This window comes from Miniopterus schreibersii (genome assembly GCF_964146895.1).
Source record: "Miniopterus schreibersii genome assembly, chromosome: 19".
Classification (NCBI taxonomy): domain Eukaryota; kingdom Metazoa; phylum Chordata; class Mammalia; order Chiroptera; family Miniopteridae; genus Miniopterus; species Miniopterus schreibersii.
The window spans coordinates 10,682,678-10,707,178 of record NC_138119.1 but is presented as its reverse complement, the minus strand read 5'-3'; the positions used below and the strand labels follow the sequence as shown (position 1 = coordinate 10,707,178).

The 24,501-nt window shown below is 45.4% G+C and overlaps 2 protein-coding genes across 5 annotated transcripts; one reads left to right on the top strand and one right to left on the bottom strand.

Annotated features, from left to right (window-relative positions):
- Window positions 1-3,052: 3,052 nt before the first annotated feature.
- On the top strand, window positions 3,053-19,909 carry LOC308548896 (uncharacterized protein; the record flags this gene model as incomplete). 4 transcript variants are annotated; one of them, XM_081121049.1, is made up of 2 exons in its annotated part: window positions 3,053-3,298; window positions 19,655-19,909. In XM_081121049.1, 2 exons carry the CDS (start codon window positions 3,053-3,055, stop codon window positions 19,907-19,909), a joined length of 501 nt encoding a protein of 166 aa, XP_080977175.1. The 4 variants fall into 4 exon arrangements, with proteins under 4 accessions (XP_080977175.1, XP_080977176.1, XP_080977174.1 ...); XM_081121050.1 differs by lacking the exon at window positions 19,655-19,909 and adding an exon at window positions 8,637-8,708 and having other exon boundaries at window positions 3,053-3,250; XM_081121048.1 differs by lacking the exon at window positions 19,655-19,909 and adding an exon at window positions 8,451-8,708.
- A 3,684-nt stretch (window positions 19,910-23,593) lies between these two features.
- On the bottom strand, window positions 23,594-23,914 carry LOC308548879 (uncharacterized protein; the record flags this gene model as incomplete). Its single annotated transcript, XM_081121032.1, has 2 exons — window positions 23,594-23,764; window positions 23,867-23,914. The coding sequence occupies 2 exons, from the start codon at window positions 23,912-23,914 to the stop codon at window positions 23,594-23,596; spliced, it is 219 nt and encodes a 72-aa protein (XP_080977158.1).
- Between the last annotated feature and the right edge of the window lie 587 nt (window positions 23,915-24,501).

The window sequence follows — 24,501 nt, the reverse complement described above, 5'->3', positions numbered from 1 at the left end:
GTCGCTCTGCCACGGGGGACCCCTTCCAGAGTGAAAGCAACTCCTGTTCAAAACAAGCCTTTTAGCCAGTTCTCTCCTCTCAGAGCCTGGCCCACAGAGTGATGAGGAACTGAATCAGTGCCTTGTTTCCACCTCGGCTAATTAATGCCCTCTCCTGTTTTTTAGCAGAGCTAGAAATGCCTTCAGTTGATCCCCACGGCCACTTCAAATGGGAAGCAGACTGATGGCTACTTAGGCGGATTATCCCGCCATGATTAAGGCTCGCCCATAGGGAAGGCTCTTTGTGTCTTTCTCATTGCCACACACACAAAGCTTGCCCAGGACTCTGAGTGCACCCAGCTCCAAGCCAGGAGCCTGGGCTCCCCCTCTCCCTTTAATCATGTGCCTGCCTTGTTTCCTCTGTAGGCATCAGGAGGGGCTGAGACAAAGGCGAAAAGGACTTCTGGGTTGAAGGCCCTTTCTTGGGGGGTTTGTTGTTGACCTTGGGGGAAGTTACTTCACTTCTTGTGGCCTCAAACTCCCAAGACCCATTACACTACTGGCTCTAAATGAAGCCATGTCCCTAGCCCCAGGGAGTCCCGATCTGATGAGGGAAAGTGGTCTTCCTGTAGAGAGCTCCTAGAATGAGCCATGACGGGCATAGACTAAGGGCTCTGTTAATATTTCTGGGTGAATGAGGGAACAAGTATTACCCAGGGAACACCACTGTTTTGAGCAGGCACAACTCTGACACTCAGAACCCGTCTCCCCACCCCCCAGGAGATACAGAGCCAGCAAGAGCTCTAAGTGTTGAGACTGGAGTTGGAAGTGGGCAAGAGGTGTGTGTGGGGGGTCATCCCTGAGGGCTCCATGGATGGACTTGGGGCACAGGCAGTTAGAAAAGGTTCCAGGGTCTCAGGTGGGGGTGATGTATGGTTGGGTTAGGAAGGAGGAAAAGGTCATGGCCAGAAGGCTGGGTGGAGTGGAGGGAAAGATTATCCTAGAAGATGAATTATCCCTTGAAAATCTCTTAAATAGGAGAAAGGTGAAGGTGTAGTTGGTTAAAGCAAAGCAGGTTTACCTAGATTAGCAGCCAGTCAGGAAGGGGTGGGGTCCGGGGAGGTAATAATTAATTCTGAATGGGTGTAGTTCAGTGGAGTTTGGAGAAAGATTCAGGAAAGGGAGATAATGGTTTTGAAACTCCCAGACGAGGAGTCTGCATTCAATCAATTCCATGACCTGTAGCATCTATCTACCTTTATAAGGCAGACAACATATGCCCACCTCTGCTCCTCCACTCCCCTCCCCTTTCCCACTTGCTCATGTGCCCAAATGTATTCTATCCCATAGGACGTGCAACCATCTCAAGAAAAAAGAGAGCTGAAAGGTGCAAGATCACAGGAAGACTCAGATTTCCCTCCAGGGTTAACTTATGAAACCCTCCAGGAAGACTATGACTCACTCCACCCCCATCATGAGCCCTACACTCTGGTCTAAGGGAGAAGGTGGCAGTGAGAATTAGGCGCAGGTGACATCAATGGCAGGCAGCCAGGGCTAAAAAATACTAAGTGGGTGGTTTTCATCACAAAAGCTGAGCCAACTGGTAATTGAGGGGAGTGGGGTGAATCATGTTTGACAGGTAAGGAATGAAAACAGAGGGGCCTGGGACGATCCTATTTTCCTAAGGCAGGGCTCAGTCATCTTATAAAAAGCCAGCTGGCAGTTGACTTTACACCAGATCAGAGGGACCAGAAAGCCTGTTCTTCTCTGCATACCAGGTGAGTCTCTGATGGGAACCAATGTGAAATCCTTGTTTATTTTTTCATTATTAGAAACTGGACAGAGGTAAATGTGTAAGAGGGCTGATGCAGGGTGTTGATAAGAGAGTGAGACTATTGGGATATTTTTATTTATTTTTTAAAATAAGTTTTTATTGATTTCAGAGAAAGGAAGGGAGAGGGAGAGACAGAGATAGAAACATCAATGATGAGAGAGAGAGTCGTTGATCGCCTGCCTCTTGCATGTTCCCTACTGGGCATGGAGCCTGCAATCCAGGCATGTGCCCTGACTGGGAATTTAACCGTGACCTCCTGGTTCATAGGTTGATGCTCAACCACTGAGCCATGCTAGCCAGGAGGGATATTTTTATTTTAAATTAAAGCACAGTTTGGGTTTGAAGAGAACTTAGTAGGTGGTTAAGTTGGCCACCTCAGTAGACAACTATGAAACTGGGAGTCAGGGAAGGGGATATATTTGTGCAAGATCCCACAGTAAGTTAAAAGCAGGCTTATAGCTACAACAGGCCCAGAGCACTCTCAGAAACACCACTGTCCTCTCTGTTTATGAAACTTACTATAAAATTTTTAATTCATATGATAGACCTCTACAGAGCCTTTGTTATATTTAAGGCACTATGCTAAGCACTTTGGGTAAATCATACCCATAGGAACTTACTCAACAGACTCACAACCCAGCAGGGAAGAGAATGCATGTATATACACAGATGAACAAAGTACATAGTGACTGGTAAGGGGAGAGGGGCAGGGAAGGGCTATGGCAGCTGGGGAGCCACACTCATGAAGAGTTCCCGGTGATGGCTCATGATGTGAGCCATGGTGGAGCAGTATTTGGACAGCAGAGATGGGAAGGAAAGGCCAGAGTGAGGCTGTAGGAGCTTGGATTCTTATACAGTCATCCTATAAGTCACAGCTATGTTGTGTAGTACTAGGAGTGGGTAGACTGCAGTTGTGTCTTAGGTATTGCCTTCCAAAAGACCTAGTATGGGTACTTGTCAATGAGGGATGTGACATGTCTGGGGAAGAAAAGAAGCTTAGCAATGAACCCACTGACATGGAATGAACACATTGCCTTTAAGCTCCTTTTCTTGAAAGGGCCCAGAAATTACCAAAGCATATTTTACTCTCAATTGTAAGAGGACGGCCAAGGGGAGATGAGGCTCACTCTTGTACAGGGGCCTAAAATTAAACCTTTTTGGCATTGAATGTGGCTTCCTCCCTATTTAATCCCTGTTTAAACCATCTGTTCTGCCTTTAGGTCCAGACTCCTTTGAACCATGAGCTCCCACCAGCAGAAGCAGCCCTGCACCTCTCCCCCTCAGCTTCAGCAGCAGCAGGTGAAACAGCCCTGCCAACCTCCACCCCAGGAAACACACCAAACCAAGGAGCCATGCCACACCAAGGTGCCAGAGCCCTGCCATACCAAGGTTCCTGAGCCATGCCACACCAAGGTTCCTGAGCCCTGCCACACCAAGGTTCCTGAGCCATGCCACACCAAGGTTCCTGAGCCATGCCACACCAAGGTGCCTGAGCCCTGCCACACCAAGGTTCCTGAGCCCTGCCACACCAAGGTTACGGAGCCATGTCCCTCAAAGGTCATTCCAGCGCCAGTTCAGCAGACCAAGCAGAAGTAATGTGGTCTGTGCCCTTGAGGAACGAGCACTGGATGCTGAATCCCCTCTCCCATTCTGCTTATCTATCCCACTTACAATTAACATTACCCCTCCCTCCTTACACCTCCAGAAAGATGTCCCTCACACTCAGTCTGGAGGGCTCCTGAGCCCTTGAATAAGCCTGGAAGTCTCACTGGCTGAGATAGTCTTCTAGCTGCTCAGGGCTCATCTGAAGAGTGATTTTGGGGGGTGGGATCAAGTGATTCTTCCCTGCTCTGCCCCCAATAAATCATTTTAACTCCATAGCTGGCTATGTGTGTCATTGGCTGACTCAGCTTTCTTCACTCTTCTCTCAACATGAAGTAGGAACCGCACACAGCAGGGCTTTCATGAGGGCTGTTGTCAGAAAGTGTCCGATGCAGGCACTGAGAATGTGCAGATGTGTGCGTGTGACTGTTGTACTCACAGGATATTCCTGGGCTGCCAATGGGAGAGCAGTCAAGGCCACCCAGAACCTCCTGCTTTGGGCAGCTTCAGCCGGAGCAGGGCTTTCTTCTTGCCCCTGAGTGTATCATATCTGAATGTAGATGGTCGCTGCCTCAAACCACCTCTGACTCTGAGCTCTTGTCCCCAAATAGCCCTTATTCTGTCCAGTTTATTCCATTATTATTATTATTCCAAAAAGATAGTGCTTGTACATATTCCAGTGTGATTATCTGTTCCTCACTTATCTTCCCTTCCTGATGCCCCAACACAAGGAAGCCAAGCACTTAAACACACACACTCAAACACAAACACACACACACAGGTCCACAAACATACCTACCCACGCACTCACCACAGAGAAACACACACAGGTAGACTCCTAGACACACACACACAGATCCCCCAAGTCACACAACACACACATCCATGCTGATTTGATCACCTTAGTCAGCGTTTATCTTTCACTGAATGCCCAATATGATGACCTCAATGCTGCAGAAGGAGAGTAGACTCCACAGTGCCTGCCCTAGGAGAAGCCTAAGAGGGGTGATCTTTACTCTATTTCCTATATAAACTTACAATGACACAAAAAGCATGGACACGGCATTGTGAAAAATCTCCCAGAATACCACTCCCTTACCCCACTTACAACCAAGGACTCTAGTCTTCCCCACTGCCCTTGAACCTGTGAACTCAAGGTCATCTGGCAGAGGTGGAGTTAGTTCTCTATCTGGTCTGAGCTCCTCCTCTTCCCTCAGCAACTCTCTCCAGCTGTAGAATGCCTGTCACCCAGCCACCAGCAGGGGGTAGGATGCTTGTCTGTGTGAGGAGTTTGAGTGTCAAACTACACAGGGGTGGCTAACTGCATGGTTCCAGCTTGGATGCGGATGTCCCCTGTGCAGATGAAGAGATGCACATTCGGTTCTCTTCATGGGTAGATCTTGGTTTCCTCTGTCCCAGCAGCATCACAAACCTCCATGCGTGCTGAAGAAAACAGCAGATAGTGCCTGGTTTAGATGAGAAATGCTCAGTAAGGGAGTTCCCACTGGGCCACAGGCTGTTTTCTCCTGTCTCTGACTCAGAAGAGTCCTTTTGAGGGGTCTGTGCCTGCAACGTTCCCAGCAGGCTTCCTGCCTCTCCCTACTCGTACTCGCTTCTCCACTTGTTGCTCAGGCCCCTGTCCCTCTGCCCTCTGTCTTTTCTGCTGTATGTTCAGCGCCCCCTACACTCCCCTACCACCCTCACACCTCTGCAGAACCAAGTGCCTGCCTGTCAAATGTTAGGAGCTTACTTGATGTTTGCTGAGATGTTGAGTGGTCTATACCTTCATTAAAGTATGCTATGGATTTGAGGGAAATGTTCTGAACCTCATTCTTTGCACACAAAATTATAATATTTGCTTAAAAGTTTACATTTTTGTCATTAGCAATAAATAATTTTTAGTTTTCTATTGTTGTTTGATAAATCACCTAGAGGCTGGTGCCAGAGAGGCTTTTTTTTTATAAGAGTGAACAAAATATCAGGACGGGGTAGGAGAAAGTCCACTCAGAAAAGAAAAACAGGAAATGAGAAAGGAATTTCTTCTAGAACCAAAGTCCAGAATCCACAAGAAAGACCCAGATTTGTATAGAGGAGCAGGTACCTCTGGAGATAAGAATCCCAGGTAGATCAGCAGAGTCTGGTCAAATCTCCCTGTGTCCGGGGCTCCTGAGAGATGGTTTTGAAGAGGAGAGGGACCTGCACCCAACCCAAGAGGAGAACTAGAGCTTAGGTATGGGGGCGGCACTGGCACCGTCTCAGGGGGAGGTGACTGGTCAAACACCAGCAGAGAGAGAAGAAGATAAGTGGGAAAGGAAGCAGAGGAAGAAGGCGATGAACCCTCACCGTCTTCTCAGATTACTTCATGAGATTTCATAAGAAAGTAAATCATTTTCAGGTAGTTGCTTTATGATTATCAAAGCAATTTACATACATCTCTCTAAAATAATGCTTTCTCTATCTCCCCTTCCTTCCTTCCTTCCTTCCTTCCTTCCTTCCTTCCTTCCTTCCTTCCTTCCTTCAACTACACAGCCATCAGGGAAAACAACAATTGCCCATTGACTGAGCATCTACCAGACTGGTGTGAGGAGAAGGTACAACTAGGCCTTTTGGGAACTGAGGGAAGGACCTCATAGTAGTGGCTCAGGTTCATGGGAGGTAACACAGGGGTAAAGCAGTGGGAAGGGAGGAACCATCCACATACTTGAGTTTTAAGGATGTTTGGATTTCTCCAGGGCCACACCTAGCAAGCGATTGTGTGTTGAGGTCAATGCTAGGTTAGTGACCTCTGTTTCATCCACCATGATCTGAGGACATGACTGGTGTACGATAAGAGAGAACCCATGAGAGGCAAGGTCTTCAGGGCTGTGCATCATGTGGAACAGATCCAGTCAATCCTTACTCTCCATCCCAAATGACATCTGCTGTCCTTGGTCAACATGGCATCTTAAGGCTCTCACCAGAGTAGAAACAGTTCATTTCTAAAGCAGGCATTTTAGGCTTTCTTTTCCTCTCCCAGGCCTGCATCTGCTAAGAAACAGAACAGCACGTTGCTCACTTATTGTCACTTACTGAATAGCCACTTAGGTGAAGATCAGATGATTCACCTACTGTTCTTCAGGGACTCCCAGAAGAACCAGTAGTGCCTATTGTTCACCTCCACATCCGCTTAGAGAATTAAAATGCTCAGCAGAATTAGTCTGAGCTAAAGATTAAGGTTCTGTCCAAGAAACGTACTTGTTCCTGGTCCCGGAGCCCAAAACTTCCCCTTCATGTAACTCATCACCACACTGGAATCCTGTTACCCACAGCAACCCCACCAAAAAGGGTGGACAGTGGGGCCAAGCCCAGGTAACATCTGTGTCAAAGAGTAAGTGCCAAAAAATGTTAAGCCAGAGATTTTCATTACAAAAGCTGGAATAAAGATAGGGTAGTCCAAAAAGGATTCCACTTCCTTAAGGCAAGGCTCATATTCTGTATAAAATGTTAGCTGGCCAGAGACTCCCCATCAGACCTGAGAGAGGCCAGATAGCTTGAAGTTTTCTCTGCACCAGGTGAGTCTCTCTACTTGTAATTTCTTAATACTTGTCTAATTGTATTTTATTTGCTTGGAGTCTGTTTGTCATGCTAAATGTATATTTACTTTATTTTTTATATTTACTTTAAATGCAGTGGTAATTTGTGTTTAAGGTGACAGTACAGATTTGTTGATGTCCCACTCAGATTGTAACTATGGAACTTGGGGTCAAAAAAGGGGAGTGGATTCTGTAATGATGACTTGTTCAGTTATAGGATAGGGACTATACCACCTCCAGGGTACTTTTAATATTTCTAATCATTACTAAGAATTTGAAATATTGAGGCACTGCACTGGCAATCTACATGTTCAAACGATAGGTTTTCCTTTACTCCATGAACATACCATTCATCAGAGAACATAAAACATGGGCCTAATTTACAAACATATTGCAAGGAAAGTGATTAAGAGAGAGGGCAGGGCAGGTAATGTGCTCTGGCAAATGAGGGAGGTGACTTGGATCTGGCAGAGAGTGTCTGAAGGAAGGCCATGATGTGTGAGCATGTGTGGAAACAGCAATAGAATGGAGAGCCTTCCAGAAAGCAAGCTCAGAGAGGATGGCGTGGACAGGAGGTCAGAGGTGGAATCATGTGTGCTCATGGCAGGTTGGTGTGCAGAACTATGGGAGAACTAGTTTACCTGGGAGAACTATGTTGTGGACTTGAGGGGGTAGACTTGAGACTTTTGACTTTAACGTCTTTCAAGATTATTCAAAACCTGTGGATTCAGTCAATCCTGGGAGCCAGTGTTGTGCTGTGTTTCCAATGTAGGTTTCCAGAATCACCAGGAAGAAAGGAAGGATAGATCAGGGCTCCATTCATGTGGAGCAGAATAAAGCACCTTCAAGCTTGTCTTTCTGAAAGTGCACAGGGATCCCCAAAGTTCCCATGGATTCTGGGAAACAGAAGGACAGAGAAGAGAGGTTTTCACATCTGAAGGGGCATGAGATGAGATACATTTATCATTAAATTATTCTACTTCTTTGTTTCACCAAACCACTGGCTCAACATTTCTGTTCCTAGGTTCAACCTCCTTTGAATCATGAGTTCCCACCAGCAGAAGCAGCCCTCCATCCCACCTCCCCAGCTTCAACAGCAGCAGGTGAAACAGCCCTCCCAGCCTCCACCCCAAAAACCATTTGTTCCCATAACCAAGGAACCTGGTCACACCAAGCTTCCACAGCCTGGCCAAACCAAGGTTCCTCAACCTGACCACACCAAGGTTCCACATCCTGGCCAAACCAACGTTCCTCAACCTGACCACACCAAGGTTCCACATCCTGGCCAAACCAACGTTCCTCAACCTGACCACACCAAGGTTCCACATCCTGGCCAAACCAACGTTCCTCAACCTGACCACACCAAGGTTCCACATCCTGGCCAAACCAAGGTTCCTCAACCTGACCACACCAAGGTTCCACATCCTGGCCAAACCAACGTTCCTCAACCTGACCACACCAAGGTTCCACATCCTGGCCAAACCAACGTTCCTCAACCTGACCACACCAAGGTTCCACAACCTGGCTACACCAAGGTTCCAGAACCAGGCTACACCAAGTACCCTGAACCAGTCAATCCTACGTTTCCTGAGAAGGGTCACACCAAGCTTCCTGAGCCAGTCCACCCTGAAGTCCCTCAGCCTGGCCAGCCTAAGATCCCTGAGCCATTTCCTTCAACGGTCATTCCAGGCCCAGCCCAGCAGAAGACCAAACAGAAGTAATGTGGGTCACAGCCATGCCCTTGAGCTGATCACCAGATGCTGAAAACCTTCTTCCCTTCTGCTCTGTGTCTTAATTATCTGTAGAGCTTGCAATCAGTATGTTCTCACCATCAGCCAGAATCTCCCTCTTATTTGCATCCTAAAAATATGTGCTATGAGGCTTTCCCTTGCACACTCTAAAAAGTCCTCTGAGCCTCTGAATTATGCAGAAAGCCTAAGTGGCTTTGCTGGTCCTAAGTTGCTCAGGTCTCATCTGAAGAGTCAATTACGATGAGAAGAATGCCTGTTTCCTGCTCTGCCTCCATTAAATCACTTTAATTCCACTTTTGGCTGTTTGTGTCATTGGGTAAATCTGCCCCTTCCTGGTCTATCATGAATAATTAGAGAGGAGTTGGTGTAGGTATCTATCATCTATCTGTCCTGGTACTGTGTGTTTCCATGAGAGAGTGTGTGTGTGTGTGTGTGTGTGTGTGTGATTACATTTAGGGGGCATCTCAAGAATGGCAATGGCTATTGTGTAATGCAACCCAGAGCCTGTCACTTTGGGTGGCCACACCTGGAGCAGGGCTTTCCTCTGGCACAGGACTGAGTCATGCCTTAGTTCCATGGTGCCTCCTCCAGGCCACCTCTGATCCTGAAGACCCTGTCCCCAGGGCTCCTACTTATTCCCCAAAACATCACTGCTACAAACTTGAACCTAATTATTTTGGTTTCCTTCACTCAGTTTACCTTCCAGACATCCAACACACACAGACATACCCTCACAAAGAGGCACATTTACTAAGTAGCCACACACTCACCTAATTATCTACACGATGGGTAGCTCAGACAGTGTTATCTTTTGCTGGGCACCCATCTTGTGCAGGGAGGCCTGAAACTCTCTATAGCAGGAAGAGGGAGAGGAGGGTACACCATGTCTCCCCTTGGAGAATTTGTTGCGTTCTCTGGGAGATACAGTATTCAGGTCCTCATATAAACATGCACATAATCACACACACACACACACACACACACACACACACACACACAATAGTGTCCCAAAATAAACCACAGAAACCTAGTTATCAAGTGACTCAAAAGAGGTGGATTTGAAGAAGAGATTACAAGGAGTATGTGATCCAAGTGAGGCGGATAACCGGCCAGGAACTGGTGGAGAACAGGCCATTAAGCTATAAAATGTCAGGGGTGAAAAGAGGATTAAATAGCACCTAGTACAGCCCCTGCATTTCCAGATAAAGAAGTTGATACCCAGAAAGGAGATTAAGACCAACCAGAAACTGTTTCCAAATCATACCCAGAGCCCAGTACTCCAGATTTCTAGACCCTCACTTTCTCCTGCAGATGCTTCTGATTTCAAGGATGACCAGCAGGTTTGCAGGCCTTTGTTGAGTGCATCTTGGATTTTAGGGAACATTTTCCAAAATCAGTGAAGCCAACATAAAATTTCAGAATGGCTGCAGTGGTCACTGGGAAGTGAACCCCATGTCTTGACAAGGTTGGTGGTCCACGCCACCAAGCAGGTATGAGACAGGTGACAGAGAATATCTGAGTGATGCACAGCACTCCAAATAGAGTTGGCAAGAACTCAGAAATATTTGGAAACTGTAAGACAGAAACTGTCCAACAAGTCATTACAAGGCGATGAGTAGTTGTCACACTAGCAGAAGGGAATGACGTGTCTTGGGTTTGCATGGTATGCACATTTCAACTGGCCTCATATTACTGCTGATTTCAACGGTGGGAGAGTCTAGAGATAACTCCAGGCCACTCGCAATTAAACAGGCTGATCCTGAAAGGGGAAATGGACTGTATGATACACAGATTTTATGAATATAGTTTAAACATCTTAAAGAAGAGTTTGGCAAGAAAGAATCAAAAGGTTTAAAGATATGCCTGACCCTTGAACCATCATTTTAGTCTAGAAATTTATTTTTAGGAAATAGTCATGAATGTACACAAATATTTTATACATGAGGATATTCATTTCAACATCTTACATAGTATGAAAAGTTGATAACACTTGAATGCATATCAATAGATAATGCAATAACTGATGAGATGTCTATGTCGGGTTTATACTGCAGCATTAAAAAGATTGTTGTAGAAGAATGATTAGTTTGATTGGAAAATGTTCAGATTATATTATTACAAAAGCAGATACTAAACAATATGGCCAAAGCATCTTTTTAATAATGTATGCATGTGTGTGGGTTTATAGAAAAATATATCCTGACACCAAGTGAAGCAAAATGTAACTATGGCTATTTGACTGCTTATACATTAGTGTTCATTTTTTAATAGCTCGGTTTTTCCACTTCATGCATTATGTAGTGTTATTTGATTTTTGTAGAACTTTTAATCATGATATTAGACAATACAGAAGTCAGAGAAGAGGTAGTTGACTAGAGGACATGTATGTCCTGCCCATGTATGTCCTGAGACTCTTCAGCAGGTCCCACATCAGCAGCCAACGGTGGGGGATTCCACATCCTGGTTGGGGTAGCCTATGTGTCTCTCTTCCCCACACATCCCCATTCCAATTCTCGATCTTCTGGTAGGGACACTGGATGCTCCAATACTCCACTCACACAGTCCAAGGGCCTCCAATCCTGCCCACTAACTGACAGCTGAAACCACCTATGGGTTAAATGAGGAGTTGTTCCAGTCTTGTCCCAGCTCCTGTCTTGCCTCAGTTCCTCTCCTCTGTGACTTGGCAAAATTGGCCCCCACCGGGAAAGCCATTTAGAAAGTTGGTACTCGTTCTGGGTAAAGAGATTTACATCCAAACTATACACAGGTTGGCAAACTTCAGGTCCACAGCCTGGTTGTTCATGTCAATTTGTGTAGATACGTTGGTTTCTCTGTATGGTTCTCTCTTCTTTTCCTCGCCTTCACTTTCCTAAGTCCTACCAGAACTATGACCTCCATAATTTTTGAAAAATGACATTTAGATGTGACTGCCACTCTCCAACCCTAGTATAAGGGTCCTGCATTTTGGGTACAAAATATGTTCTAACTGCACTCAGGTCATTAGTATACAACGGCAACAATAAACATGGTGGATTAAACAATGTTTGCCCACAAGACAGAACAGGGCTTTAGGGGACATAAGTGTCGATACAGGCATTGTGAAATACAATCTGAACCCCCTCCCTTTTTTGGCAATTGTCCATTGACTGAGCATCTACCAGACAAGTGTGAGGAAAAAGTGCAACTAGGACTTTGGTGAACTGATGGAAGGAGCTCGTGGCAGTGGCTCTGCCTGAGGGCTCAGGTTTATGGGAGCAACACAGGGGTAAAGCAGTGAACGGCAGGAACCACCCACATATCTGAGTTTTAAGAATGTTAGAATTTCTCAAGGGCAATGCCTAGTAAAAATTGGGTGTTGAGGTCAACTCTGGGTTAGTGACTTCTGTTTCTTCTTACCATGATCAGAGGACATGGCTGGTGTATGAATTCAGGGACTCATAGCTCACTTGTTTCTGTGTTGTCCCCAGACAAGAGACTTCCTGAGAGGCAGAGGTTTCAGGGCTGTACATCCCCAATAAGGTCTACTGTCCTTGGGCAATGTGACATCTTAAGGCTTCCTCCAAAGTCAAAACATCTTATTTATAAAGCAGGGATTTTAGCCTTTCCTTTCCTCTCCCAGTCTTGGATCCACTGAAAGATGAACATCAGATGGTTCACTGATTGTCACCATCTGCATGGCCTCTTAGAAGAACCAGTAATGCCTATTGTTCATCTCCACATCCACTTAAGAAACTCAAACATTCAATAGAATGAATCTGAGCTAAAGATTAAGGTCCTGTAAAGAGGCATGGTTTTTCTGATCCCAGAAACTCAGAAGTTCCCCCTGATTTTACTCATAACCATCCAAAAAGCCTCTTTATTACCTTTCCAAAAGAATGTACAGTGGGGACAGACCCAGGGTGACATCATTGTTAAATACTAAATCTCAAAAAAAAAAAAAAAAGTTAAGCCAGAGATTGTCATTATAAAAGCTGGAAATAAGCTAGAGTAGTCTTAAAAAATCCTACTTTTTAGAGGTAGGAATAGTTTTCTGTATAAAAATTCAGCTATCCAAGACTTTCTGCTGACCCAAGAGGCCAGGCAGCTCAGACTTTTTGGCACACAGGTAAGACTTCCTGCTTGGAACTTGTCAGTACTCATCCAGTGGTATTTTATTTGATTGGATTAGGATCTCTTAACGTTCTAAAGATATATTTATTTTAAATGCAATTGCAGTTCGCACTTTTGGGTAGTAAAGTAGGTCTTTTGTACTTCCCATTTAGATTATAGCTGTGGAAATTGGTCAGAAAAGGGGAATCATTTCTGTAAAGATAGCTATTCAATTAACAGGAGAATATGGACTGGACTTTATATCCAGGGCTCTTTCAGTAACATTTTAATTATTAGTCTAATTGTATTAAGAACTTCCAGTATAAAAGGCATTGCACTAGGCAATTTGAATGATCAAAAGTTAAATTCTTCTTTGTTTTGTGACCCTATGACCCTATGATCCTTAAAACATAAAACATGAGGTTAATTTGCAAACATACTGCAAGGAAAGTGATTAAGAGAGAGGGCAGGGCAGGTAATGTGCTCTGGCAAATGAGGAAGGTGACTTGGATCTGGCAGAGAGTGTCTGGAGGAAGGCCATGATGGGTGAGCATGTGTGGAAACAGCAATAGAATGGAGAGCCTTCCAGAAAGCAAGCTCAGAGAGGATGGCGTGGACAGGAGGTCAGAGGTGGCATCACGTGGGCTCATGGCAGATTGGTGTGCAGTTTACCTGGGAGAGCTATGTTGTGGACTTGAGGGGGTAGACTTGAGACTTTTGACTTTAACATCTTTCAAGATTATTCAAAACCTGTGGATTCAGTCAATCCTGGGAGCCAGTGTTGTGCTGTGTTTCCAATGTAGGTTTCCAGAATCACCAGGAAGAAAGGAAGGACAGATCAGGGCTCCATTCATGTGGAGCAGAATAAAGCACCTTCAAGCTTGTCTTTCTGAAAGTGCACAGGGATCCCCAAAGTTCCCATGGATTCTGGGAAACAGAAGGAAAGAGAAGAGAGGCTCTCCCACCTGAAGCGGCATAAGATGAGACATATTATCATTACATCTGTCTTCTTTGTTTCACCAAACCACTAGGTCCAGCCCCCTCTGAAACATGAGCTCCCCCAGCTCCCTCCCTACTTTCAGCAGCAGCAGCAGGTGGAACAGCCCTGCCAGCCTCCACCCCAAGAACCATTTGTTCCCATAACCAAGGAGTCATGCCACCCTGTTTCCTCAGCCTGGCCACACCAAGGTCCAAGAGCTGAATCACCCTACGGTTCCAGGTTACTACAGGCCCATCCCAGCAGGAGATCAGGCAGAAGTAATGTGGTCACAGCCATGCCCTTGAGCAGCTGACCACTGGATCCTAAAGACCTTCCCTTCTGCTTCTGTGTCTTAATTGTCTATAGATCTTATAATCAGTATGTTCTCACCCTGAGTCACCATCTCTTTCCTGTTTGCATCTAAAAATGTGTGCTATGAAGCCTTCCTTACACTCACTTCAGAGTTCCCCTGAGCCTCTAAATTAAGCAGGGGTCTTAGTGGGTTTTTTGCTCTTGAGCTGCTCAGTGTTCATCTGAAGAGGGAATCTGAATGGGAAGATATGCACATTTCCTGCTCTGCCTCCATTAAATCACTTTAAAGTCCACTCCTGACTATACGTGTCATTGGATGACTGCCTCATTCACTGCTATTCCATCATGATAGAACCTGTCATCAGAGAGGAGTTGGTGTCGCCATCATCTATCTGTCCTGGTGCTGTGTGTTTCCATTACGTTTGAGGGGCATCCCAAGAATGACAATGGCTATTGTGTAATGCAACCCAGAGCCTGTCACTCTGGGCAGCCACACCTGGAGCAGGGCTCTCCTCTGGCACCGGACTGACTCATGCCTCGATTCTATGGTGCCTACTCCAAGCCACCTCTGATCCTGAGGACCCTGTCCCCAGGGCCCCTACTTATTGCCCAAAACATCACTGCTACATACCTGAACCTAATTATTCTGGTTGTCTTTACCAATTTAACTCACAGGAACAGATTTATCCTATGACTCAAACTGGTGGTGAGTTTTAGACAGGGATTAGGGGTACACAGTCCAGGCGAGGTGAACAGTAAGCCGCTGTGTTGGGAAAGAACTGGTCATTAGCTGTAAAACGTCAGGAGTGAAAGAGACTTAAGAGCATCTAGTATAGCCATTCCATTTTTCAAGTAAAAAAAAAAAAAAAAAAAGATTATCGAAATGTTCATTAGAGTAACCCAGAAATTATGTTTTTGCAACATACCCAGAGCCCAGTTCTCCAGACCCCGGGCCCTCACTCTCTTCTGCAGCCTGGCCTGTGGATTTCAGGGGTGACCAGCGGGGCTGCAGGTCTGAGCTGAGTGGGTTGGGATATTAGAGAGCTGTTTCCAGCAACAGAGAAGACACCATAAAGCTTCAGAAGGGCCACAGTAGTCCTGGAGGAACAAACTCCATTTTATGATAAGATGCATGGTCCATAACTTCAAGGTGAGTGAGACAGGTGACAGGAACAGGAAATCCAAATAAGTTTTGCAAGAATTCCAGATATTTGGAAACCGGTAAGACAGAAATTGTCCAACAAGTCACTACAAGGTGATGAGTGGTTGTGAAACCAGCAGGAGGAAATGACATGACTTGGGTCCGTGGTGTGCACTTGAGACGTGGCTTCACATTACTGCCGATTTCAATGGAAATTTAGAGAGCAGGTACTGCTTCTCATGAGGGACTTGAAGCTCAAACTATGTACAGTTTGGCAAAATTCACATCCACAGCCCGGGAGCTGATGGAATTTGTGCAGATAAAGAAATGCACATTGGTTTCTCTTCATTTTTCTTCCTTTTTTCTACATCTTTATGTTTTTTCTTCCTCCTGGAACTGTGACCTTCATAATTATTTTTTAAAAATAAAAGATTTCTTCTGGTTCAGACAGAAAGTGATGATTGAGGGAGTTCCATGAACTGTCTTCTGTCTGACTCAGAAGTCTCATGGTGGGCCTAGGGAAACTATTTTCCTCACCTAGTCTTTGCCAGCTCTCAACTTAATTTTCTCCCCTCTCTCCCCCCTCTTCTGTCTGTTCTCTATAATGCTTTATATTCTACAGCCCTCCCCAAGCCTGCCACTCCCACGTCCCCAGAGCTCAGTGGCCTGCCCCTGCTTTGGTCTTATCAGGCCCTCTGGCCCTTAACACATTTGCAGGGACGGCTGTCAGGGGGGCTGCAGCCTGGGCCGGCTGCCCTGTGTGTCCCGCACCATGACCCTCATCACACCCACGACCGCTAGATCTGACTTCTAGCACCATGAAGGCAGGAACCCTCTCTGTCCTGTTCAGGGCTGTAGGCTCGGAGCCCAGCCTGCCACCTATCAAATAGTAGGACTTAATCTCATGTCTTCTGAGGTGCTGAATGGTTTATACCTTCACCAGATGACGCTGTGGGTTGGAGGGGAACATTCTGAACCTCACTGTGGATCCAGATCACTTCTGATCCTTCCCACTCCGCTCTGCTCTGTCCACATCTAAAGCAGTGGAACTATAAACCCCGGCTCTGTTCTCCTTACACCTGCGATACTTTGGAAAAGTGGGTGCTGTACCTTCCAGAAAACTGGGAGAAATCTGACAGTTGGATCATTTCCCCCAAATCTGATTGAGAGGTTCCCCAGTTGGAGTCTGTCCATTTCCTGTGTAAATTTCATGACAGCAGTAGGGGCTTAAGAACAGAAAACAACACACTACTTTTCGAGTGAAAAAATTATAAGAAATATGATAGGATTCTCCAGAGAAATGGGACATAAAATATAATCATCAACAACACTAGTCTTTATTTTTATAATATATAAGTTGCAGTTTTATTTTCCTACAACTTCTTTTTAAAAGCATGTTTCTCATTAAGATGAACAAAACTCAAAGTCAATGAGCATTTTGTTATAAATATGCTAAACATGGCTTATCATGCAATTTCTACTCTACTTAGATATATTGCTTAAAAGCAAAAAACCTATTGGAAAACTCTTAGAGCTATAGTTCCTATCAGAGTTTTTATTTAGTTAATCTCTCTGATCACATCCTAGCAATGTTCCTATCACTAAAACAATGAAACACATAATAAATAAAATGTATTCATGTCATTTATATTTGTCAGGGTAGATTTTCCTCTGAGACAAAAATCTCCAAAATGTCTGTGACATCATACAATAGAATTTTATTTTTCATATATATATATACCCTATTCCATGGTGGGTTGGCAGGAACTCAAACTCCATCCCCTCCATCCCTCATAACCTTCAGGACCACTCCTTCCTCTACCAAGCACGCAGAGAAAGAAAGTGGGGGAGAAAGCAAGCTTGCTCTTAAACCCCTAGATATAGAGGTGACAATCAGTATTTCCAATGACATTCCTTTAGCTAGATGTCAGTCACATGGTCCCACCAACTCCACATGGCTGTGTGCTCCACAGTAGGAGAACAGGCCCTTGGTAAGCCCTCACATCTTTTCACAGTCCAGCTTTGGAGTTGCCAAGTATTTATTTGCTTTCTTCCTTCTATACATAGTCCTTGATCCCAAATAGCCCTTATTCTGTTCCGTTAATTCCATTATTTATTATTATTGTTATCCAAAGAAACAGGGCTTGTACAGTCACCTTCCGTTCCTGGTGTCCCAACACATGGAAGCCAAGCACTTAGACCTTGAGTTGTCTCTCATGGGGAAAGAGGTGAGTGTGTCTATGTATAGGCCTGGATTAGTGGCTTCACTTTCATTTTATCTTGAGCAGAGTGGACTCCGGTATAAAGGGTCAAGGAATTCCAGGTCCCATGTCCCTGTGTTGCCCCAGGAAGGGGTCCCCATGGGAGGCAGCATCTTCAGGGTCCACTGGCACATAAGACAGAACAAATGGATGGGTAAAAGGACCAGGTTTCTCTGGGGCTGCTGAACCTGATTTGTTTCTCCAGTCTTTCACTGATGGGTGTCCCCATCACTGACGGGGTCCTCAAGCCCTGTCTTCTCTTGACCCTGGGGTCTCTCTTGGGGTGAAGGATTTTTAGGGCCAAAAGAATCATTTGAGCCTTGCCTTTCCCCTCTCAGACCTGGGTACACTTAGGAAGGGACATACAGAATTATTGCTTTTTCCTATCTGGGGAAGTTGATGCCACCATGCCCTTGGCCTCCCGGGAGAACCAGGAACGACTGTTTATCTCCACTTCCACTTGCAATACTAAGCAGTGCAACAAGCCTGGTGTGTGCCGAGGATTAGGGCCTCTGGGAAACAGGGCTGATGCTGGATTCAGCAGCCCTAGAACTTTTCCTTCTCTCACCTTTCAGTCCACACCACCCTCTCTGTAAACATTCCAGTTGGGTGTAAAGGACCCTCAGTGGGGACAAGGCCCAGGTGACATCATTGTCAGATAACAAGTGCCAAAGAAATGTCAGGTGGGTGGTTTCATCACAAAAACTGAACCAACAAGTAGATGAGGGGACTGGGGTGAATCATGCTTGGCAGGCAAAGATTAAGACACAGCAGTTAAAAAAAAAAAAGTCCCATTTCCTTGAGACAGGGTTCAATCACTATAAAAAGCCAGTTGACTGGGGACACCACACCAGCTCGAGTGACTACACAGCCTGCCTTTGCTGTGCACCAGGAGACTCTCCTTCCTCCGAACTTCTACCATTCGCTCAAGGTATTTTCTTTTTATTGGAACTCTTTGGTATTCTTGCTATCTTTCCCCCGACTATTGAAGTTATTAGAGTTACAGCCTCTAGGGATAGCTTTGTTGTGAAAGTGATCATAGCCTGCGCTTGAAGGGTCCTGAGATGTTATCAATATTGCTCATCCGTTCTTGCTGTGCCAGCGAGAAGAGGGTTGGCTCGTGTGGGACACTCAGTTAGCAGGATAGGTCCTGCTAACTTATAGTTAGTAGAGCTTGTGGTGACATTATAACTCTTTCTTTATTCATGACCTTAATACAAAGAATTGCATTCTTTTGGCAGACTGTTTTGTGAGAATTTATTGTTGGTACTTTGCTAAAAAAAAAAAAAAAAAAATCTAAACAACAGGGATTTTATTACCTGCAACTACAATTTATACAGGAAAATAAGACATAGAAAGGAAAGCTAATATACAATGTAGAAAGTGACCCACATAAAGCAATAAGGACAAGCAGAGTGCTGTGCAGTTTGGGGACAGAGGTGATTTCTAGAAGGCTTGCTCTAGAAGGTATTGTATGAGGCCATCTGTGACCCATGTGGTTGGGTAGCGCTTGAACGAGCAGATTGAAGGAAACATGTGAGGCAGAGTAGGGTGTGAGCAAGGCTGGGGGGGGGGGATCATGTGGGGTTCTAGAGAAGTCAGTAATTATCTTATAGGTGACAAACCATTCTATTATCAGAAATGTGTGGGTGGGCTGAAGTTACTGAGGTTTTTTCCCCAAATAATATCATGACATTTCCATGTGATCCAATATTGTGCTCTCACATTTCTGCCAGGAGCCTGCAGCTGTGTTGTGTTGCTAATTGGGTTTTTTAATGTGCCAGGAAGAAAGAGAGCACTGGGAGGGGCTCTGAGTGGAGCAGAACAAATTACCTCTCCATTCCCCCTGTTCAAAGGCTCAGAACTCATCAAGCTGTCCTTAGTGGTAAAGAGAGAAAAAGGAAAATATTTGCTTCTTAGGAGACCTGAACTAGCATTGAACGTGTCTTCCTCCCTAGCTTATCCTATCTGTTCTGTCTCTAGGTCCAACTTCCTTTGAACCATGAGTTCCCAGCAGCAGAAGCAGCCCTGTGCCCCACCCCCCCAGCTTCAGCAGCAGCAGGTGAAACAGCCCTGCCAGCCTCCACCCCAGGAACCATGTGTCCCTCAAACCAAGGAGCCATGCCACACCAAGGTGCCAGAGCCCTGCCACACCAAGGTGCCAGAGCCCTGCCACACCAAGGTTCCTGAGCCCTGCCACACCAAGGTTCCTGAGCCCTGCCACACCAAGGTTCCTGAGCCCTGCCACACCAAGGTGCCAGAGCCCTGCCACCCTGTGGTTCCTGAGCCATGTCTCCCCAAGGTGCCAGAGCCATGCCAACCCACGGTGCCGGAGCCATGTCCCTCAACCATCATTCCTGCACCAGTTCAGCAGACCAAGCAGAAGTAACGGGGTCCATGCCCTTGAGGAACCAACCACCAAATGCTGACTCCCTCCCCCATTCTGCTTGAGTTCTATTGGCCTTGCAACTAGCACGCCGTCACCCTGAGTTATAACCCCCCTCATTCGCACCCTGAAAATATGTGCTATGAAGCCTGCCTTCCCAAACTCTCTGAGTCTCTGAGCTTCTGAATGAGGCCGAGGGTCTCGATACCTTAGAACCTTAGTTTTCAGCTGCTCAGGATTCATCTGAAGAGGGACTTGAAGTACAAACATGTGGATCAGCTCTATTCTGCCCCCCATTAAATTCACTTTCAATTCCACTGCTGACTCTGTGTCGTAGTCTGTCTGACTCAACGCCTTCATTGCTTTCCCTTGTGAAATAGGACCTGTTCGAGACAGGTTGGTGGGGAAGGACCTCATTCAGGGTCTTCAGGTCCTGGTACTGGGTGGGTGGGGGTTTTCACCCACTGACTTTTCCGGGGCTGGCAATGGGAGGTTGTGTAATGCCACCCAGAGGCTGTTCCTTGGGCATCCAAAGCTGGAGCAGGGCTACCCTCCTGCCACTCAGTGAGTCACGCTGGTGTCGAGCTGGTGCGTCAGCGCTGCCTCCGCCTCTCACCGCGAGTGCCCCACTCCTACGCCTGGTTCTCAGGTTGCTGGCCTATCCAGCCAATTTCTGTGTTTCAAGGGATGTTGTTCCTACATATGTGAATCCGCTCCTCAGCATTCATTTCTTTCTGATACCCGTGACTCGGTTTCTCAAACATACACAAGGACTCGCAACCTCCACACTTATCTCAAACAGCCCCCTCGCATTCACTGCGTGCCCACTCCGCCAGGAAGGGAATGAGGCTCCACAGGGCTTGCCTTAGGGCATTTACGGTCGTCTAGAGGGATGTACCTCACCCCCCACCTGGCCCCTCATACAAACACATATACACACCCATGCATGCCAGACTGGGCGTTTCCCAGGGTAGCACACAAAAACTGATCTCCTGCATCCCCAGGTTGCAGACTTTATTCACACACAGTGTGGCAGGAACACAGGAAGTGAGGACTAGAACGCCCACCACCCCATCTTCTTAGAATATAAAAATGTTTACAGTGAAATGAATCATGATAGAATGGTCAACTGTGCATTTATATATATGTATACATTCATATTCATATTTATATCAAAAGTATGTTTCTTTCTTTTTTTAAACAGATCTTTATTGATTTCAGAGAGAGGAAAGGAAGGGGGAGAGAGAGAGATAGAAACATCAATGATGAGTCACTGATCGAGCCCACAACCTGGGCATGTGCCCTGACTGGGAATCGAACCCCGATTTCCTGGATCCTAGGTCAATGCTCAACCGCTGAGCCACACCCGGCCGGGCATATGTTTCTTTTTATATTCCTGGGAGATAAAACAAATGTTCTTACAACAGTATAAAATGAGACATATTTTTCCTTAGGTTGTAAAATGAAATAATGAGAAAACCATGAGCATTTGGTATAAGAGACAATTGTGATAGTTTTTATTATAATGTTTCTACCTGACAGTATTCTTTAAAATCCTTTTGAAAATGTTTACCTAAAAAGTCTTATTAATCTGTCTTCTTGTTTAATCAACAGATAAGGTCCACTATGATATTGGAATAAACAGTTCCACACAGCAACAAAATAAATTAGTCAAACAAACAAACAAAAAGTGTGTCCTAATCATATAACTTATTAGTTAGCATAGGCTAGCTGCTATAACAAACACCCCCTAAATTTTTGTGGCTCATTCCAGTAGAAGTTATTTCTTACTTGTGCCCAAGTCCAGTGTGGGTTGGCAAGGTCTTTGCTCCATGCAGTCGGGAAGGGGGCCAGCTATTTTTCCTCAAGTGGTCTCACCATCATTGAGTGCCTTGTCCTCTGAATTCAGGTACAAGAACAGGAAAATGGACCGAGTATGGAGAAAACATCGTGCTCTTATCCACTTGGAATCAGAGATGACATAAATCCTTTCTGTTCTTATTGGCTTGAGTAGAACTTGGTCAAGTGGCCTTATCTACCTCACAAAGTAAAAAATGTAGTTTATAGGTATGCCCAGAAATAAGAGGAACACAAAGATATTGGTGAGCTCTTCAATTTCTGCCACTGCCTACCCTTCTGGTCCTCAACTATCCATTCACTCCTTTTGTCTCATAAACAGAACACATTCCCTCTGGGAACCACCCCATAGCCCCATCCAGCTCTGGTGACATGAAATTTTCTCTATTGTGTTTTTCTATGGCTCCTACTGGCTTAGCGATCTAGGAAATAAACAGATGAGCCATTTTTTCCTGTTACCCAGCATCCAGTGACGAGATCCTGGAAAACTAAATAGAAACTACCATGTGCAAGAGAAAATGATGGAAGACAAATGGCAGTCTCTAGGCCTTAGTCTTCTGAAATCCAGCTAGGCGGGCATCGTGAAGCCATGCTCTTCCCCGACCCCAACGTCCAGAAGTAATGGGCATTCTGTTAAGGTCTTGATTCTGCTCAGTAGAAGGAGCTTGTTTTTCCTTTTCTAGTCATCATTCTGCCAGTGGTAAGATTATTCCTTTTACATGATCAAATCTAAAGTGTGCACTGTGGACTCTGCTCTCCTAAATTAGGTCACTTTTGCAGCTCGCTTTCTAACCGTGTGTGTTTTTAAGGCTCTTGGAAACGTGTTTTTTGTTTTGTTTCGTCTGAGATCTAGAATGTGGGATATGATTACTTTGGGGATATGATTCCTCAAAAACTTTGTAAACTTCTACTTGCTTTCAGTCAGTTCTGCTAATTACGATGCCCAACTTTCTTTCCCAGAAAACATTTTTATGCTTATCTTATTTAATTGTTTCCTTTATCCAATGCCTTTCTTTTTCAACTGTGGATTTTTTGGTACTATTTGGAAAAGTAAACTTAGATGGGAAGGTAGTAAATCTTAATTTAATCTTGACCAAAAACCTGAGTCTTAATTCTCTCAAAACCATTCTCAATTTTATTTTTTTCTCTTTAGTATCTAGAATTAATCAACTTTCTCAACCCTACAGGCCTCTAAAATTCTAGTTTTTCTCTGTCCCCTCGCAAGCCTGCGGAAGAGCCTATTTTAATTTCTTTATTTAAATTTAGCTTTATTGAGCTAGAATTCATATACTATCAAATTTACCCTTTTATATATTTAAAATGATATAGAAATAATCTTTGGTATGACATCAAATTCACATAACACTGACACTGAAATCCTGAGCCTTAGGATCAAAGAAGAATAGAAATAAACCGAAATGATGATATATTGTTAACAATCAGGTTTAAAGAAAGAAAGAAAGCAGTGTTCCCGTCACAAACAAGTGCTTTATTCAGGAAGTGGAAGGACAGTTACAGTCCACAGGTGATAGAAACCCTCTGCCCCCATCACAGACACAGCAGCCGTCGGGAGAAGCCTCCGCTGCCACCCGGGCTGGACGCCAGCGGCTGCTCTGCCTTCCTCAGGCTCCGTCCCCTGGAGGGCAGCAGGGAGGCAGGCTCAGGAAGGGAATCACTCGCTCAGGAGTCATCCCGGGCACACTGCAGGCTGAAGGGTGGAGAAGCTGCTTCTGCATCCGCGACGGGCTTTGAAGAGATGATGAAGGAAGGGCTGGGGAAGCAGGTGAGCCAGTTCTTATCATTTCCTGGCCCTGATGAACGCTGAAGCTGTTACTTGCTCTTGGGTGGGCACTTCTGCTGGCATGGTGGAGGAGTTTGCACAGGAGGGCATTTCTGCTGGCACAGCTGAGGTGGGCAAGGCTCAGGGCACTTTGGTGGTGGGCAAGGCTCAGGGCACTTAGGTGGTGGGCAAGGCTCAGGGCACTTTGGGGGTGGGCAAGGCTCAGGGCACTTTGGGGGTGGGCAAGGCTCAGGGCACTTAGGTGGTGGGCATGGCTCTGGGCACTTAGGTGGGCAAGGCTCTGGGCACTTAGGTGGGCACACAGGAGGTGGCTGGCAGGGTTGCTTGCACTGCTGCTGTTGATAAGACATCTTTCTAGAGTCTTAGAATCTGAAAGAATTACATGACAGTGGTCACAGGAAGGCATTCTTACAGAGAGAGAACCCAGTGCTTAGAAAATACCGTGGGATTTCTCTCTCCAATCTCCAAGAATGTGCTTTCATCTCTTAACTTCATTTTAAGACTCTCTGGGTTTTCCTTTCATCTTTATAAAATTGTTTCATCAGCCCTTAGAAATATCTGTCTTCCCACTTTACCATTTTTCTAAAGAAAATATTGCTGAAAGAACAAAGTCCTGTTTTGTACGACAATAACACCTTCATGAGAGTCCATCACAAGTTCTAAAATCATGGGCAACCTCACAAGCAACTTCCCTCATCCTTACCTCCTGTGAGGTCCCAACAGGCTGCCTTAAGTATACAACAAAGGGCTGCTCAGGAACAATGCAAAGAGCCTTTGAATTCACACCAGAACGGAAGGGATACCAAAAAATATAAAATAAAATAAAATACGCTTGTCTTTCCTCTCCTTCATATCAAAGCTTTCCTATCCATGTTTTCTGTACAGCATATCAAGCGACCTACCTAAAAACAAGTGAAAATAGTATATCCATGTGCCC